The 19,129-nt window shown below is 44.6% G+C and overlaps 1 protein-coding gene across 50 annotated transcripts in view; it reads left to right on the plus strand.

Annotated features, from left to right (window-relative positions):
- The window catches only part of ST6GAL1 (ST6 beta-galactoside alpha-2,6-sialyltransferase 1), a 164,760-nt gene that overhangs the window by 140,942 nt on the left and 4,689 nt on the right, over positions 1-19,129 (plus strand). For all 50 annotated transcript variants that reach the window (XM_084990674.1, XM_084990673.1, XM_084990669.1 and 47 more), the window contains 2 exons: positions 17,064-17,162; positions 18,589-18,763. In XM_084990674.1, the coding sequence (XP_084846800.1) occupies positions 17,064-17,162; positions 18,589-18,763 (274 nt within the window). The remainder of the gene's footprint in view (positions 1-17,063; positions 17,163-18,588; positions 18,764-19,129) is intronic.

The raw sequence follows: 19,129 nt of genomic DNA on the forward strand, positions 1-19,129 counted from the left end.
TCGGTAAAGGAAGTCAGAAAATTTACCATGTAGGGTCTTTGTAGGATCCACTGAGATTGCTGAGTGTGGGCATGCCTCTCAGAGGCCCGTGTACTGCAGCAAGGGCTGGTAAAGGGTGGCCGTGGTTACCAGTGCAGCGTGAGGGCCTGCCTCTGCAGAGGGGTCGCCGTGCCTGCCCATATCTCTGGGAGGCAGGTCTCCAGTGCCCCAGCCCCGATGCAACCAGCCTGGGGCTGCTTTGGAGCTGCCCAGCAGAAGGGAGAAAATGAAAGGATAATTTTCAGGAAAAAGTATGCTCATGACTATCATACAAATAGAGTCTCTTCTATTCATGCGAGAGAACCACGCAGACATGATAACCAGTTAAGAGGACAAGTCAAAATTTGAATACAGGAATGAAACTGTTTTTTCCCTAAGGTGGACAGGAGGAGGGAATTTAATTGAAACTATGGGGCAAAAGGGAATAAGCCTGTTAGTAGTCAGCTATGCCTTACAAAGAGCTGCAAAATAGCTCCCTAGGGATCGGCATCTGATAAAGAGGAAGGGTGTGCTGAGAAGGTGCATAGTTTTCTCCTGAGTAGGGCATTTTTTCCGGTGCTCCCTCTGCCAGGCCTGAGAGGGGAGTGGCTGACTTCCCAGGGTATACTGTCCACTGTCAAGAAAGCCCTTCCCTGTCCTGCTAGGGCGGGGCGGGGGCTGGGGGGGGGTACTCCTCCCTCCCCATTCTCCTTCTTCCCCTTCTGTAAGTGTCACTAAACATCCAGCCTGTTCCTTTAACACTGGTCCTGGGCAGCCCCTTGACCTTGCTCCTGGTGACACTGACTTGCGACTGACTCCCTTCTTCTATTATTGCCCTTTCTCATCTTGATACTCTGGGAGGCTGGGGGTCTGTCTCGTTTCTCTTTTGTCTTGGTCGGCTATCCCAGCTGTTTCATGTCTGTTTCTGAGCAAACGGAGTCCCCACTCTGACGCCCAGATAGCACTCTGGAGTCGCTGGAGGAAAGGCTGTGGTTGGGACAGCTAGCTGTGCCCTCGAGGAGCTCATTCCCTTCCCCATGGAGCACTCCTCTGGACACCAGCTGTCTTCTGACGGTAGCTGGGCCTGGGTTGGTTTGTTCAGCTCCCAGCCTCCTCACAGGCAGAGGACAGCCTTTTTTATGCATCTGGCCTGTGACAAAGCCCTGGGGAACAAAGAGGTGGTTTCTCATCCAGAAGATGGGTTTTTACAGAGGACAGTGTCACACTGTGAAGTTTCAGCAGATCTATTTAGGCATGTATGGGCCAGGTGCTATTTTGAGATTCAACAGGAAAGCTATGTATATCTAAATCTGGGTCTTTAAATAAATTCAATTCTGACTTGTAAGTGTAAGAAGGTTTGTGAGGTGGAGTTCCCATAGTGGCGCAGTGGAAACAAATCCGACTAGGAGCCATGAGGTTTCGATCCCTGGCCTCGCTCAGTGGGTTAAGGATCTGCCGTTGCTATGAGCTGTGGGGTAGGTCACAGACACAGCTCAGATCTGGCGTTGCTGTGGTGTAGGCTGGCGACTACAGCTCCAATTGGACCCCTAGCCTGGGAACCTCCATATGCCAGCCCTTAAAATACAAAAACAACAACAACAACAACAAAAAAAAAAGTTTGCGAGGTGATGCTGAGCCCCAGCAGCACCTGGTGGCTGGCTTCCTCAGATGCCCTTGTCCAGGATGGGGAGAGAAAAACTGCATCCTGAGCAGAGTGATAGAGCATGCTGACTGGACTTCACCCCGGGGGCTCCCAGATCACTTAATGGAACTTACCCTGAAATAACAGCTGGTACCACTTATTAAATACTTCTACTATCTATGTATGATAAGATCTGTCTTATCATATTTGATCTTCATGACAATCCTGTGAGCTGTGGACACCAAACACCATTTCACTCAAGGACACTAAGGCTCAAAGTGTTTAAGTGAGTTGCTCAGGGTAGCACAGAAACCCAGCAGTCAAGGTGGATTTGGATCTAGGTATGTTCGCTGGTGGTACTTTCATGCCCCTAAGCTTTCTTTAAGTTTTTCCAAGTAACTGATATTTTTCAGAACCAGAGAAGGAGCTTGACTTGATGATATTGGACTCAGGGTGCCTTCTTACTCCAAAGCTCTGGTCATAAGTGGTTTTCAATATGTCAGAACTGCTCCTGATCTTCTTTGCCTTGTGTAGCCCATCTGTCTGGTGTGCAGCCAGCTACCTAGATTCCATCCAGTCAATCAAATAAGCACCCACCAGACCCTGCCTAGTATGGGGAAAAGCGGGAGAATGAAGTGTTCTCCTCATAAGGGCTTCCGTTTAGCTGAAAAGAAAAAGACGCCCCTACCCAGCCCCTTGACAACACACAGGTGCGCGCGCTTGCGCACGCGCGTGCGCGCGCACACACACACACACACACACACACACACACACAGCCAGTAAAGGTGCAGTGCAGAAGTAGGGTGTATATTTTTTTCTATGATTTGACTATTATAGGTACCTCATGCAAGTGGAACCATGCAGTATTTGCTCTGGGTCTGGTTTATTTCACTTAGTATAATGTCCTCCAGGTTCATCCATGTTGTCAGACTTGGTAGAATTTCCTACTTTTTTGAGGCTGGGTAATATTTCATAGAGATAGACTGTTGAATGGTGGTTGCCTGGGGTAGAGGGGGAGATGGAGAGTTGCTGGCCAATGGGTATAAAGTTTCAACTCTACAGGATGAACAAGTTCTAGAGATCTGTTCTATGACACTGTGCCTCTAGTTACCAGTACCGTATTTCACACTGAAAAATTTGTTAAGAGGGCAGATCTCATGTTAAGCATTTCCCACTGCAATTACAAAAAAAAAAAAAAAAGCCAGGAAGTTCCCATTGTGGCTCAGCGGAAACCAATCTGACTAGTATCCAGGAAGACACAGGTTTGATTCCTGGCCTCACTCAGTAGGTTAAGGATCCAGCATTGCTGTTAGCTGTGGTGTAGGCTGCAGACATGGCTTGGATCTGGCATTGCTGTGGCTGTGGTGTAGGCTGGCAGTTACAGCTCAGATTCAACCCCTTGCCTGGGAACTTCCACATACCTCAGGTATGGCCCTAAAAAAATAAATAAATAAATAAATAATTTTTAAAAAATCAAGGTGTACTGTGAGTTGGGGCTGTACCCCCTGACCTAAAAGTTTGGACCAGGCAAAAGCAATCTTTAGCATGGAGTTCTTGCTGTGAGGGAACAACCGACTCTAGGAGGGAACATTCAAATCCTATATTTAGGTGGTGGAAAAGAGCTATCTTTGAAATAACCTCTTATCTGATCTTACACCCTATTTCAAAATAGCTCAGCCACCATCCACAACCAGTGCTTACATCAGCATCTCACTCAACTGTAAAATGTCTACACTTTGAGGTGATTTGCTAGGAATTTTTGCATCTATGCTCATGAGGGATATAGGTTTGAAACTTTCCTTTTTCTTAATGTCTGTCTGAATTTTTGATATCTGAGTAATGCTGTCATTGTCAAGTGATTGAGAATTGTTCCCCTAAAATCTTTTGGAAGAGTCTGTGTAGAACTGGTATTACTTTTTTCTAGAATGCTTGGTAGAGTTCACCAGTAAAGCCATCTGGGCCTAGGATTTACCCTGTGGAAAGGTTTTTAGCTACAAATTCAATTTCTTTAATAGATATAGTTATTTGTGTTACTTGTTTCTTCTTGACTTCTTGAGCTTTGGTGGTCTGTATCTTTCAAGAAATGTGTTCATTTCTTTGAAGTTATTGGATTTGTTAGCATAAAGTTGTTCATAACATTCCCTCATTATCCTTCTAATACCTATGGAATCGGCCGCGATATCTGAGGTGATGTGACAGCCTTGCCTCTGAGGTGATCCAAATGGTCCCGGAAATCCCAGGGCTGAAAAGGGCTCTTGAGACCCACTAGCCATTCATTCACTCCAGAACAAGTTACTGATCACCTACTCCATGCCAGACTTTGTGAGCAGAGCTAGAACTCAGTTGCCAACAACAGCAAAACAGAAACAGACGTGCTCCCTGCCCTCGTGAAGCCCAGCGTCTTGCCTTTTCATTTCATTTTGCAAATGAGATAACTGAGGCCTGAGAAGAGAAGGTGACCTGCAAGGCTGCTGTGCAGGCTGCAGCCCTCCTACCAGTTGGCCTGGGGCTCTTCCCCAGCTCTGGTGACTGCCTCCAAGTCCGTGTTTCTTGCTCCCATCATCTTATCTACCCATCTCAATTTCTGCCTTGCTCTCCTTCTATGAGAGGAGACATTTCTTGTCTGTTCTTCTGTTCTGTTCGATGATATGCCCAGAATAATGCCCATTACATAGCAGATGTGCAACAAATATTTACTGAATGAAGTACAGTCCAGAGAATCTTCTGCTCACTCAATGGATTGCCTCCAAACTTCCTCCATTTTTCAGAACTTTTTAGCTGGAAATACCTAAAAACCTCCAGAAAAGACAATAATGTGACTAATACAAAGAATGCTGGGAGTTCCCTTTGTGGCTCAGCAGTTAAAGAACCTGACTAGGATCCATGAGGGTGTGTGTTTGATCCTTGCTTGGTGGGTTAGGGATCTGGCATTGCTGTGAGCTGTGCTGCAGATCACAGGCGTGGCTTGCATTTTGCATGCCTGTAGCTGTGGCTGTGGCCAGCAGCTGCAGCTCTGTTTTGACCCCTAGCCTGGGAACTTCCATATGCCACGGGTGTGGCCCTAAAAAGCAGGGGGGGAAAAAAAAGGAAGAGAGACCAGAGCTTCCTCTCCCTCTGCCATGTGAGGACACAGTGAGAAAGTGGCCATCTGCAAGCCAGGAGAAGGGCCCTCAACAGGAATCAAAACAGCTGGCACCTTGACCTGGGACTTCCCAGCCTCCAGAACTATGAGATGTCAGTATCTGTTGTGTAAGCTACCCAGTCTGTGGCATTTTGTTATAGCAGCCTGAGCAGACTGAGATATTTTTTGGTACTGAGAAGTAGAGTGCTGCTGTAACAAGTACCTAAAAATGTGGAAGTGGTTCTGGAACTGGGGAACCAGTAGAAGCTGGAGGAGTTTTGAAGGGCATGCTAGAAACACAGACATAGTGGGACATTCTGGTGAGGACTCAGAAAAGAGGAGAGCTGGAGAGAAAGCTTCTATCTTTTTAGAGAAGACAAATAATCATGAACAGGATGTTGGCAGAAATAGGGATGACAAAGGCCACTCTGGTACAGTCCCTGATGGAAATAACATGTTATTGAACAATGGAGAAAAATTGCTCCTTGTTACCGAGTGGCAAAGAACTTGGCTGAACCGCAACCTAATGTTTTATGGAAGGTCAAACTTGCTAGTGAAGAAATTGGATAATTAGCTGAGCAATTTTAAAACAAAGTGTTGAAGGAGTGGCTTGGTTCCTCATGACTGCTTTTAGTAAAATGTGAGAGGAGAGAAATGAATTGAGGAGGAATTGTTTAGCAAAAAGAAAAGAGAAATTAACCATTTGGAAAGTTCTTAGCTTATCTATATTTCAAAAAATGAGAAAGACTGTTCTGAAAAAAAAAAAAAAAACGAAAAACACTTAGTGGGTGGGCTAATGAGCATTTGATAAAGAGATCAGTGTGGGAGTGAACTACAGACCTAATCAGCCACCCCAGCAGAAACACTGCTAATTTGAACTGAAACTAGTGAACTGAAACGGATGCAGGATGAGATGAAGACAGGCTGTCAGACTTAGATTCTACAGGACCAAACCATAGATCTCTGACTGCAAACGTGTGCTATTCTTCAAGACAAGGGAAGAATGATCCTAATGGGGATTCAGAAATCATCAGGGTGGCCTCCTTGGTTTCAAAGTCGGGAGGGCCAGTCATTGCCTTGACTTCACTAGGCCAGATGGCAGCTGTCCAGGGCCCTCAGGGAGTGATTCCTGCCTGGCAGAGCCATGGATGTGGGACTGATGCCGCCCCCCCACCCCCACCCCTGTACCATGCCCAGAAGGCAGAGCATCAAACCAAAGAGGATTATTCTCAAGCCTTAAGATCTAATGGTATTTGCTTTGCTAGGTTTGGGCTTTCTTGGAACCTGTCACTTTTTTCTTCCTTCCAGAAAGAAAGGAAGGAAGAAAACCTCCCCCTGGAATGAGAATCTTTATCCTGTGCCTGCTCCAGCATTGCATTTAGGAAGCACATAATTTATCCAGTTTCGTAGGTTTGCAGTATGAGGTTTACTTCAGTATGAGCTGTTTCACTCTTTATCTTGTTTAGGTAATATTTGGGTGAGACTCTGGACTTCAGACTTTAGAGTTGATGCTAGAATGAGTTAAAACTTTGGGGGGTGTCGGGGTGGAATTTATGTATTTCACGCATGAGAAGGACGTGATTTGGGGGGGTCCAGGGGCAGAACATTATGGACTGAATGTTTCTCCCCCAAATTCATAAGGTGAAGTCCTAACCTCCAATGTGATAGTATTTGGAGGTGGGGGATTTGGGAAAATGATTAGGCAGAGGACAGGTCTTGAGATACCGTGATTGGAATTGGTGTCTTTATAAAAAGAGGGAGAGACATCAGAGCTTGCTCTCTACCGTGTGAGGACACAGGAGAGGGCAGCCATCTGCAAGCCAGGAATTGGGCCCTCACCTGGAAAGTGAATCTGTTGATACCTTGAACTTGGACCTCACAACCTCCAGAGCTGTGAGAAATAAGTGTCTTTTGTTTAAGGTACCCAGCGTATGGTATTTTGTTATAGTTGCCTGGACTAAGATAATACTTTTATGTGTATTTCCTAAGAATATTGTCTTATGTAACCAAGATATAGTTACCAACTTCACACATCTACATTGATACCATGCTTTAATCTAGCTGCATGGCAGTTTTGTTAATTGACTCAGTAATGTCTTTTACGGCTTTTTTTTTTTCTTCTAGTACAAGACACAGTTCAGGATCAGGTGTTGCCTCTCATTGTTTTGCCTCTCTAGTCTCCTTTAACCCAGAATGCTTCCATAGTCTTTGTCTTTTAAGACATTGACATTTTTTAAGAATAAAATCCTTCTTGGCGTTCCCATCGTGGCGCAGTGGTTAACGAAACTGGCTAGGAACCATGAGGTTGCGGGTTTGATCCCTGGCCTTGCTCAGTGGGTTAGGATCTGGCGGCATTAACGTGAGCTGTGGTGTAGGTCGCAGACGTGGCTCGGATCCAGCATTGCTGTGGCTGTGGTGTAGGCCAGTGGCTACAGCTCTGATTAGACCCCTAGCCTGGGAACCTCCATATGCCGTGGGAGAGGCCCTAGAAAAGGAAAAAAAAAAAAAAAAAAAAGAATAAAGTCCTTTCTTTGAATTTTCTTTTTCTTTTCCTTTTTTTTTGGTCTTTTGTCTTTTTAGGGCCACACCCACAGCATATGGAGGTTCCCAGGCTAGCAGTCGAATCGGAGCTACAGCCGTTAGCCTATGCCATAGCCACAGCAATGCCAGATCCGAGCTGCGTCTGTGACCTACACCACAGCTCACAGCAATGCCGGATCCTTAACCCACTGAGCAATCCCAGGGATCAAACCCACAACCTCATGGTTCCTAGTCAGATTTGTTTCCACTGCACCATGATAGGAACTCCTGAATTTTCTTTTAAATTTAGGATTTATCTGATGCTTTCTCAATATTAAATTCAGTTTCTGCATTCCTGGCTGGCAAACTACACAAATGATGTTGTGTCCTCCTAAGAGCATCACCTCAGGAGGCATCCAGTGTCTACCTCCCCCTCGGCTGATTTTAAGTTTGGTCACCTGGATGTGGTGGTGTCTGATTTGGCTGCTGTACAATTACATTTTCCCTCGCCATCTCTGAGTGAATTAACACTGTGTTGTTATGCTGCTCCTTATCAAAATCTCCTCCTATATTTAAGTCATTGATCACTTTTGCTTGAGCCAATATTTACTATGATGCTTGCAAAATAATAGTCTTTTGTTTGTTTTTTGGCTGCATGTGTGGCATATGAAGTTCCCAGCTGGGGATGGAACCCTTGCCTCTGCAGCAACCCGAGCCACTGCAGTCAGATCCTTAACCCTCTGCACCACATCGGGAATTCCAAAATGATAATCTTTTTAACTCCACCTCACCCTTCTCTACATCATCCAGCTGGCACTCAGAATTCAATTATAAGCAAGAAGTCTCCCTTCTCATTTATTTCCTTCCTCCCTCCCTCCCTTCCTTTCTTTCTGTACTTGTTATTGGTAAGAACTCATAGATTTCTATTTTTTACTGGTTTATAATTCATGACTGTTCTGAATTATTTTCATGTTCAATTTGCCCCAGACTTGGCTAGTGGGAGTGCCTTCAGGCGGGCTCTTGTTGCCCTGTGATATGCATGCCCTCATCGTTTAAAAAATTACTTCTATATGTTCTGGCATAATAAGATGCTCCAGTTCATTTGATACCTATCTGTTGGGTTTTTAATGGTTCACCTATATTAATTTTATCCTGAATATACACACAAGGTGTTCTGGATCAGATACTCCTTACCTTACCATACAAAATAAATACATTATTCTCTCTCTCCCCAAGTTCCTACACCTAGGGCAATGCAATAAGAGCCAGGGCCAATTATCCTACATGAGTAGCCAGAGAACCCATATGCAAGGGGCAAAAAATAAGTGGTTTCCCTCCCTGCTTATGAAAGGCAGGAAGTAGCTGTCCTCTTCTCCTCCTGAAAGAGTCCCCTTATTACTCATACCCTTTGGAATGTAAATAAACTTACCTAGAGATGTCTTTACATTCTGGGGTCTCTGCTTCATCGCCAGTCCTCCTGATCTCTTAGAATATCTTTGTATTAACCTAGCTATAACCATTTAGCTTCTTGGGGAGATAAGCAGAGTTTTATTTTGAATCAGAGCAGAGTAATTAACTAGACAAGCAGGTGCAGATTTTATTCTTGTGGTTTATAAAGAGTCTCAGGAGTTTAGGGCCTTTTGCCGGAGCACTGAGAGATCCAGGGAAGTTTTATTTCCCTATACTATCCTACCCCTGAGTTCTGAGATATGCCATTTTTTTTTTCCCCAAAGAGCCTGGTTCCTTTAAGTAAAAAACAGTATTAGAAATCAAGATCTGGGCACTAGGTATGTTTATGCCTAACACACCTGTTTTTTGTTTCTTGGCCCTTTCAGCAGGCAGGGCTAGGAAATATATGCATGTACACACACGATGCATATATACATGTATTCATTCATTTACATACCTGTGTTTATATGTACACATCTACATGGACATATGAATATACATGCAAAAATGCCTATGTTAGAAATGATAGACTCAATCCTTATAAAGGTACTCTTTGCCTTCCCCATTCTGCATGTGTATCTCCGCTTGTTTCACAGTGAGAATCCTGCTTCTAATATTAGTACATGGATTTATTTGCTCATATCTATAATGCATCTAAAATAATTTGAAAACTGCTTTACATATCTCTACATAAAACAAATCTATTAAAGAGAGTTCAGGATTTATTTGCAATTCTCCTCTGCACCCCAACCAAGACGGAGGTTATTTGACCAAATGATGTGTACCTAGGTGACCTCAATTAGTCCTTCTACATGTATCCATTTTGTTTATTTCAGGTTTCTCTTTTCTTTCCTTTAAAAATAAAATTAACATGCCTCCAAAATTCAAAACTATCCAAAAAGGTATACTCAGAGAAGGGTTACTCACCCACCCCCCATTTCTCCCACCCTGTTTCACCACCACAAATGACTTTATGGTTCTGTAATTTATCCTTCTGTGTTTCTATGTGTAAAGACATATAAATGTATATGTTTTCTTAATTCCCCTTATTCCTCACAAAAGCGTTGTGGACTATATATGCTTTTTTACACACTGCTTTTCCCCAATGCCTTCTGAAAGTCACTCCATATCAGTTCATAAGATCTTCCTCATTCTTTGTTGCAGCTGCATAGCACTCCTTTGGGGGTTCGTTCCATAGCTTCTTCTATCAATTGCTTCTGCTTGAACATTTAAGATTTAAGTACTTCCCAACATTTACTTCCTCTAAGACGCGACAGTTTTTTGATGACTTTTACTGTGATGCTAGGTAAAATTACAGGTGGGCTTCAATTTGCGGTGCCTTGCTCTCTGTTGCAGTGTGCATCTCACACCAGTTTACAATGGTCAGGCTTTTCTTTAAGACACAGAGACTCCATGTTATTTTTCAGATCTACTCAAGACTCTAACACCTCTTTGTCTTCCTATAGTACTAGCTGGCTTTGCAACTACGGCAAATTTGCAAATATGACAGCTGGCACACACACCGTATTTGTCATCACTTAACATGTCTGAATGGAGGTTGCTGGTACATTGGGAAAAGGTCAGACTGGCACTGATTTGCATCCCAGCTCCATCCCTTCTGAGCTGTGTGATATTGGGCCAGTTCCAAAACCTGTTAGAGCATCCTTTTCAAGCCCTGTTTGGGGCTTGGAAATATTGTAAGGAGTAAATGAGAAGACATCCAACTGGACTGTGTGAGTTTAACAAAACCACCAAGTCTATACACTCTAGAGTTAAGAGATATCAGTATCTACACACACACACACACACACACACACAAACACACACACACACACACACACACACACACACACACACACACACACACACAATGGTGTATTAGTTACCTAGGCCTGCCTTAACAAAACACCACAAAGAGTGGCTGAAGCTGCCCAGATTTATTTTCTCATAGTTCTGGAGGCCAGAAGTACTAGATCAAGGTGCCATCAGGGTTGGTTTCTGATAAGGGCTCTTTTCCTGGCTTGTGGATGCACATTCTCTCTATGCCTTCATGTGGCCTTTCCTCTGTGTGCCTGTGGGGGAAGAAGGGGGAGGGAAAGTTCAATCTCTGCTGTCTCTGACTTTTCTTTCTTTCTTTCTTTCTTTTTTAGGGCAGCACCGGAGACATATGGAGGTTCCCAGGCTAGGGGTCAAACTGGAATTACAGCTGCCAGCCTACACCACGGCCACAGCAACGCAGGATCCAAGCCGTGTCTGCAACCTACACCATAGCTCACAGCAACACTGGATCCTTAACCCACTGAGCAAGGCCAGGGTTCGAACCTTCATCCTCATGGATACTAGTCAGGTTCATTAACCCTTGAGCCATGACAGGAACTCCTCTTCCTTTTCTTATAAGGACATCAGTTTTATTAGATTAGGGCTCCATCCACATGACCTCATGTATCCTTAATTATCTCCCAAAGGCCCTGTTCCACTATAGTTACATCAGGGGTTAGTGCTTCAGCGTATGAATTCTGGGGGAGACATAACTCAGTCCATAACAGGGAGGAAGAAAGATTTGGAGAAAAAAGACTAACATATTCACAGCTAGGAGTATCTGAGTAATACGCTTATGCATGGTTATTATTTTCTTCTTTATGTTTGTAGACAGATATGTGTGCACACACACATTCTTGTATTTTCTAACTTTCTGTAGCGGTTACTTTCTTACTTTATGACTGGAAAGGTTACTTTAAACAGCAACAATCCATCTCCCTGGTGTAGTCTTTTCCTGGCAGGTGCTCCTTGGGGCTCTGTTGCTCTGGCAATGACTTACTTTCCTCATCATGAGGCTCCCCCGGGATCCCTGAACTCAGGTCAGTCTCCGCATATGGCTAAATACAGGAGCATTGGAGAAGCACTTTCTCCTCTCCTGAGTCCCCTCTGCTGCAGTTGGGCAAATGAATGACTGACAGGGCCTTACAGGATGGCGATGCCCTAGAAATAAGCAACCTGGGGTCTGGAGAGGGCCAGTGACCCAGAGCGAATTAGACACAAAGCAGTTTCCCAATTCCCCAAGCATTCTGAGGCATTCTTGCCTCTCTTCTCTTCCTTCTCTTCTCCTTTCTTTTCTCTTCTCTGCCCTTCTTTCCTTTTTCCTTCCTTCCTTCAGGAAACCTTTGAATCACACATGAAGGGCTGCCAGAATTGAAGAGCAAGCTCAGAGCCATATCCACCTAAGGCCGAGGGCTGCTTGCTCATTTTCCCCCTTTCCCTCTATCAAGCCCCAGTCCTGGCTGCTTTCTTTTCCTTCTCTCTGGACAAAAGTAGCATTTATTGTCTCCATTTCTCAGTCTCATGGGTTACTTTTTCACTTGCCTCAAGTAGCTCAAGTGAATGCCCATTTCCCCGTTGTGTATGGAGAGAACTGAGGATGGCCTCTATCCTGAGAGTGTGCTGGCTGATTGAGATGTCTCGTGCTTTATGAATGCAGCCCTGAGGGAGCAGAGACAATGCTCTTCAGCGCCCGCCTCTGTAATCTGGGCCTGGCTCTGCCTCAGACAAATCTCACTTCTCTCTGGATCTCAGTTCACCCATCTGAAAATCATGGGTTTGGATCCCGTCCCTTGAGGATTTCCAAATGTGACACATGACAGCTCAGACAGGAAGCAAAATCCTCATGACACTTCCATACCTCTCGTCAAATGCTCTCTTTGACACCTTCTGCCATGGGTGTCCCATTTGACCCTCTCTGTGTGAGGCAGTAAAAGTGTGCAGATTAGAAGTTAGACTTGGGAACCAGACAAAAGGGCTCCAGGTCAGACTCCATTACTTACTGACTCTATGTTTTGGGCAAGCTGCGTAGCCTCCTGGAGTCTATTTCCTTACCTATAAAGTGCGTATATTAATAATTACTACCCAAAGCTATTTTTTTTTAAATTCACGACACTATTTTTATTTTATTTTATTGAGGGTCACACCCACAGCATATGGAAATTCTGAGGCTAGGGGTCAAATCGGAGCTACAGCTGCAGGCCTTCGCCACAGCCACAGCCACACAGGATCCCAGCTGCGTCTGTGAGCTACACCACAGCTAACTAAAATGAGGGATCCTTGACCCATGGAGTGAGGCCATGGATCAGACCCACATCCTCATGATCCTAGCTGGGTTCTTCTTTCTGTTGCACCACAATGGGAACTCCCATAATACTATTTCAAATAGAAATGTTTTCTTTATACCCAAAGCAGAATTCGTTATAATTTCGCTTTCTTCACTCCAATGAAAGGAAACTAATCAATTTTCAAAATGGACTTCTGTGATAGTCTTGTTTTCACTGTTAAGAATTGCTGTTTTGACATTTTTCCACTCAAGGCTATTGTAAAGAAGAACTAAAATAATATATGAAAGTACCTGACTTGGGATAAACGTTATTAAGTAGCATCTGTTATCATTGTTGTTCTCCTTTATTGTATAGGGGAAAATTTTGTGCATCTCTCTTGGGATTTCAGAGGACGGTAAAACCACAGCTCCTGGGAGGGTTCCGGGGTGCAGTAAGTGCAGCCCCTGGCCTCCTGCTTTGCATACTAAGAAAACTGCTTGAGAGGGCCTGGGACAGGAGACATTTTTTAAGAATCCCAGTCATCTCTAACCCTCATGAGTAGGGATAAATCTCCTGCTGTCACTCCTCTGCACAGAAAGAAGCACAGCTTAAGAAAAGAACTAACACTTTCAGTATACCAGCAGTTTTTGCCAGGGTGGAGTAGGATGGGGATAGGGAGTGAAATTGTAGACTTCTGTCTTGAAGACATGTATAAAATATCAAATATCTGCCCAGGAGGCTCCTTCTCACCCACTCAATTGTGTCTATCTTGCAAAACCCTGTCTTCCAGGATGCCCACTCTGCCTTTGGATTATAGCACTGGATACCTGTGCTGGGAGTTACAGTGTTCCCCATGGAAAGAGGACACACTTAGCGTTGGAAGATGTGGGGTCCACTTATAATTTCTAAGACCTGTCACGTGGGGGCTGTAGGCCAGCTGCCTCATCCTTGAACTTCAAATCCCCCCCTCCCCCCGCCCCCAGCACATACTAGCTGCTTCTTCCATGTTTTTATTTAGGATATGGCCTGAGGTCCAGGAGTCACCTCCATCCCCTTTTCCTTCACTTTCTTTTTTTCTTAAATTTTATTATTTTAAAAACTTTTTAAAATTATAGTTGATTTACATTGTGCCAATTTCTGCTATACAGCAAAGTGATTCAGATATATATGTGTGCATATATTTATATAATATATATATATATCCTTTTTTTATATTACTTTCCATCATGGTCTATTCCAGGAGATTGGATATAGTTCTCTGTGCTATACAGTAGGACCTTGCATATCCATTCTAAATATAATAGTTTGCAACTACTAACCCTAAACTCCCTGTCCATCCCACTCCCTCTCTTGGCAAACACAAGTCTGTTCTCTATAAGTCTGTTTCTGTTTTGTAGGTAGGTTTATTTGTACTTTTTTTTTTTTTTTTTTTTTTTTTTTTTTTTTTTTTTGCTTATTAGGGCTGCACCTGTGGCATATGGATGGTCCCAGGCTAGGGGTTGAATCGAAGCTACAGCTGCTGGCCTATACCACAGCCACAGCAACACCAGATCCAAGGTGTGTCTGCAACCTACACCACAGCTCATGGCAAGGCTGGATCCTTAACCCACTAAGCAAAGCCAGGGATTGAACCTGCATCCTCATGGAAGCTAGTCAGATTCGTAACCAGATGAGTCATGACAGGAACTCCCCCATATTTTAGATTCTACATATAAGAGATATCATATGGTATTTGTCTTTCTTTAACTTTGCTTACTATGAAAATGTCTAGTTGCATCCATGTTGCTGCAAATGGCATTATTTTGTTCTTTTTTATGGCTGAGTAGTATTCCATTGTATATGTGTATTGTACCACATCTTAATCCATTCATCTGTTGATGGACAGCTAGGTTGTTTCCATGTCTTGGCTATTGTGAATAATGCTCCTATGAACATAGGGGTGCATGTGTCTTTCTGAATTATAGTTTTGTCCAGATATATGCCTAGGAGTAGGACTGCTGCATCATGTATTAGATTTATATTTAGTTTTCTGAGGAACCTCCATACTGTTTTCCACGGTGGTTGCAACAATTTACACTCCCACCAATAGCGCAGGAGGGTTCCCTTTTCTCCACACCCTCTCCTGCATTTGTTATTTGTTGACTTATTATGGCCATTCTGATTGGCGTGAGGTGGTACTTCATTGTAGTTTTGATTTGCATTTCTCTAATAGTAATGTTGAGCATCCTTTCATGTACCTAGTGGCCACCCCTATGTCTTCTTTGGAGAAATGTCTATTTAGGTCTTCTGCCCATTTATCAATTGGGTTATTTTGTTGTTGGGTTGTATGAGTTGTTTGCATATTTTGGAGATTAAGCCCTTGTCGGTTGCGTTGTTTACAACTGTTTTCTCCCATTCTGTAGGTTGTCTTTTTGTTTTGTTTCCTTTGCTGTGCAAAATCTTCTAAGTTTGATTAAGTCCTATTTGTTTGTTATTGTTTTTATTTCTATTGCCTTGGGAGACTGACCTAAGAAAACATTTGTATGAATTATGTCCCCCTTCCTTCACTTTCAACACCTAGAAGCTTCTCTATATGATCTCCTTCTCTCCAAAAATTCCAGTCCAGAACTGTGGTCTATTTAGGTCCTTCTCACTTACAAGCTTTCGCTGTCCCTGTAATCTACTGAGGAAACTCTGAGCTCCCTGGTGTGGCTTCTGCTTACCCATCCCCTACCCCTTTCATTTTCCCTTTGTATCTGAGCCACACTAGACAATGTGCAAGTCCCAAAAAAGCTATTCACTTTTTTCAAATAGGTTTGGCTGCAAGTGACAGAACCCTCTATATCGCAAAGCTAGCTTAATAAGATAAAAATGTTTTTCTCATGTAAAAATGTCCAAAGCTGGTATGGGCAGGAACTCAGGCTTCTAGTGTCTCATGCATCTGCCTTTCTATCATGTGACTTCCACTTCATGGTCCAAGATGGCTGCTCAAGCTCCATTCATTACATCTGCTTTTCACCAGCAGGAAGGAGGAAGGAACAAGGAAAGGCATGACCCTGCCTCTAATAACCGTTTCTGAAAGTCACACTTGCTTATACATCATTGGCCAGCATTTTGTCATTTAGCCATACTTAGCGGTGAGAGAGGCTGGGAAATTATTTCAGATAGCCAAGTCTAGTAGTTTTCACCTTCTGCTCCCACACTTTTCTTAATTTTGATAGTAATATAATGAACATTTCTGTGCATAATTTCCCCCCAAATATAGATTTTCTTAGATAAATGCCAAAATGTGAAATTACTGAGTCAAGGGTATAATTGCTTTTTTAAGGTTGTTAATAATGCACTTTGCAAGATTGATCCAGCAGGGTTGTCCATTGAGTCTTTATCACAGTCACATTTTGCCCAGGCCAGCCCAAAAGGCAGGGAGCTGGGAGTGTGGGGAGGAAGGGGACTGTAGTTGGATCCCAGCAGGGGGGACATGAGCATAGCTCCTCCTGGTGAGGTTGTTGTATTTGAGGATGCATGTTTTTTCATATGCCATGGCCCCTCCACATGAGCCAGCTGCTTCATTTTGTGTGATCCGTGCCAGTGCTACAGAAACCACTGCCCATACTGGAGTTCCAGGTCCATTTCCATCATCCTCTGTAATAACCACATATTGGACTTTATCAATGATGGAAAGGCTTCCCAGAGATCGCTTTTGTTATGTGAGACTCTATTTTTTTGCTCTTTAGGGCCTCACATGCGCCATATGGAAGTTTCCAGGCTAGGGGTCAAATCAGAGCTGCAGCTGCTGGCCTACACCACAGCCACAGCAATGCAGGATCCTAACCCACTGAGCAAGGCCAGGAATCAAACCCGCATCCTCATGGATACTAGTTGGGTCATCACTGAGCCACAGTGGGAACTTCGAAATTCTGACTTTAAACCTCACACCCCTGATCCCCACACAGGGTGTGACTCCAGGGGACAATACGCCAGGTCACTTTCACTGTACCCTCCCCCCAGTAATCTCAAAGTCTGAGTGGAACCCTTTCTGCTCTATAGCTGATGGATTATGACGAAATGTCCTTTCAGGTCCACACAGTTCTGGCTGGCATCCTTGCCGCCTTCTCACTGAAGTTAAGTGCTACAATCAAAACTTACACACTTTACGGGGCTTCAGATGGTACTTACAATGGGTCGGGTGTTACTAAAAGCCAGTGTTCACATGTGAATGTCTGGGTGACAACTTATCTATTTCTTCCTGCAGTTGGTCACCACAGAACAGCGCTTCCTCAAAGACAGTCTGTACGGTGAAGGAATCCTAATTGTGTGGGACCCGTCTATTTACCATTCAGACATCCCAAAGGTAAGTGGGTGTCCATGTGAAATTGGGATTGGGTCACCTATTTGTCTACAGATTTCCCCAACATCCTGAGTTTTTAGTTTTGGTTGACCTGGGCCATGCCCGAGGACTGGCCATTTCCATTTTGGGGCCTGCCACTTCATCTGGACTAGCCGTTCAGAAGGATTCCTGTCCTACACAGCCAGGAATTTGTCTCCCAATCACAGCCTGTATCAGGAGTAACAGTGGCTGCACTTGCCACCATGCGGGGTGGATTGTGTTCATGTGATACAATTATTCCTGATGGGCATCAGCAGGAATAGACTGTGGTTACTATTACTCCCATATGTAAATACCACACTCGTCCCATTTCCAATTTCCAGACACATCTCACTCACTCTCATAATCACACAGAAAGCAGACAGAAGCATGGTTGTTCCCACTTTACAGGTGAGGAAACTGGAAGGTGGAGAGGGGCCACCTGCCCAGGAACTTGATTTACTTAGCAGAGGGCCCAGATTTGCAACCTCAGCTTTTCCAGAGAAGGAGACAGCCTCAGGCCTGCTGGATTCCAGCTCCTCTACAATGGCCCTCTTACTGCTTCTTATGCATATCAACTGATTTCTCTCTGATACAGGCTGCAGGTGCTGCAGGAGAATGGCTGAGGGGAGGAAGGGTGGAAAGCACTGTTCTAGGGACATGCGATTTTTTTTTCTTTTTCTTTTTAGGGCCACCACTGTGGTATATATAAGTTCCCAGGCTAGGGGTCAAATAGGAGCTGCAGCTGGTAGCCTACGCCACAGTGACATGGGAACTGAGCCGCATCTGTGACCTATGCCACAGCTCACAGCAACACCCAATCCTTAACCCACTGAACGAGGCCAGGGGTCGAACCTGTGTCCTCATGGATCCTCATCAGGTTCATTACCGCTGAGCCACATCAGGAACTCTGGGACACGTGATTCTTAAGCCAGCCACACCAGTGGCTGATGGGCTCTGGTGGTCTCTGGCACCCTCTTCTCACTGATCTCACTTTGAACTGAAATTTGCCTGGGTCAGCGCAAGGACTGTGAATCCACAGTTGTGACAAGCTGTGCCCAGGTTTTCTCCTCTTTCAAAGTTGAGATGTGGGGTCAGATGGGGCCAAGGGCCCCTCTCAGCTCTGATATCATTCCTAGATTCTATGATCTTAAGTCTGAAGCTGTTCCAGGGTCCCCATGCTCAAAATTCCCTGTGAGCACAGGCTGTGTGCTGGGTCCCCTGTGCTATGCAGCGAGAGCCGTGACCTGGAGGAGAAGTCTGGAATTTGCTTTGATGAAGGGGCTGTTCTCAGGATTCAGCCTTGGTCCTTCCCCACCTCCCCTCAAGTCCTCATAGGAGGATGCCTGCCCAGGGGCAGCAGGCACTGGCACGCTGCTCTCCTTGAGAAGACCTCTTCTTTCTTTTTCAGTGGTACAAGAATCCCGACTACCGTTTCTTCGATAACTTCAAGAGCTATCGTAAGCTGCATCCTGATCAGCCCTTTTACATCCTGAAGCCCCAGATGCCTTGGGAGCTGTGGGACATCATTCAAGAAATCTCCCCAGAGGCCATCCAGCCCAACCCCCCATCCTCTGGGATGCTTGGTGAGTCCAGGTCTGGGAAAGACCACTCGTGCTTGTTTCTAGCAGAGATTAGCTTTCCTCTTTGGTCTTATTCATTCAATTGTTCACCAAACAGTGGCTAGGTTTTTGCTGTGTTTGTACAGTGAGGCAAGTGCCAGCTAAGACACAGAGATCAGTAAGTTAGAATCCTTCTCCTTCAGGGTGTCCAGTGGGGGAGTTCAGTCAGGCGTCTGAGGCAACATTCAAGTTGTGCCAGGAAGAAGCGACCATCCCGGTGCCATAGGAAAGGGGACCCCTACTAGAGGGACTGTCTGAGAACCTGGGTAGGCTGGGGAGAGGGGTGAGGATGTGGCAGGTGGAGGTGGAGTAAAAGGAAGCACAGACCAG

This window comes from Sus scrofa, chromosome 13 (assembly GCF_054392235.1).
Source record: "Sus scrofa isolate SSC_HxYL_T2T_F1_AM1 chromosome 13, Sscrofa_HxYL_maternal_Yorkshire_Landrace_v2.0, whole genome shotgun sequence".
NCBI lineage: Eukaryota > Metazoa > Chordata > Mammalia > Artiodactyla > Suidae > Sus > Sus scrofa.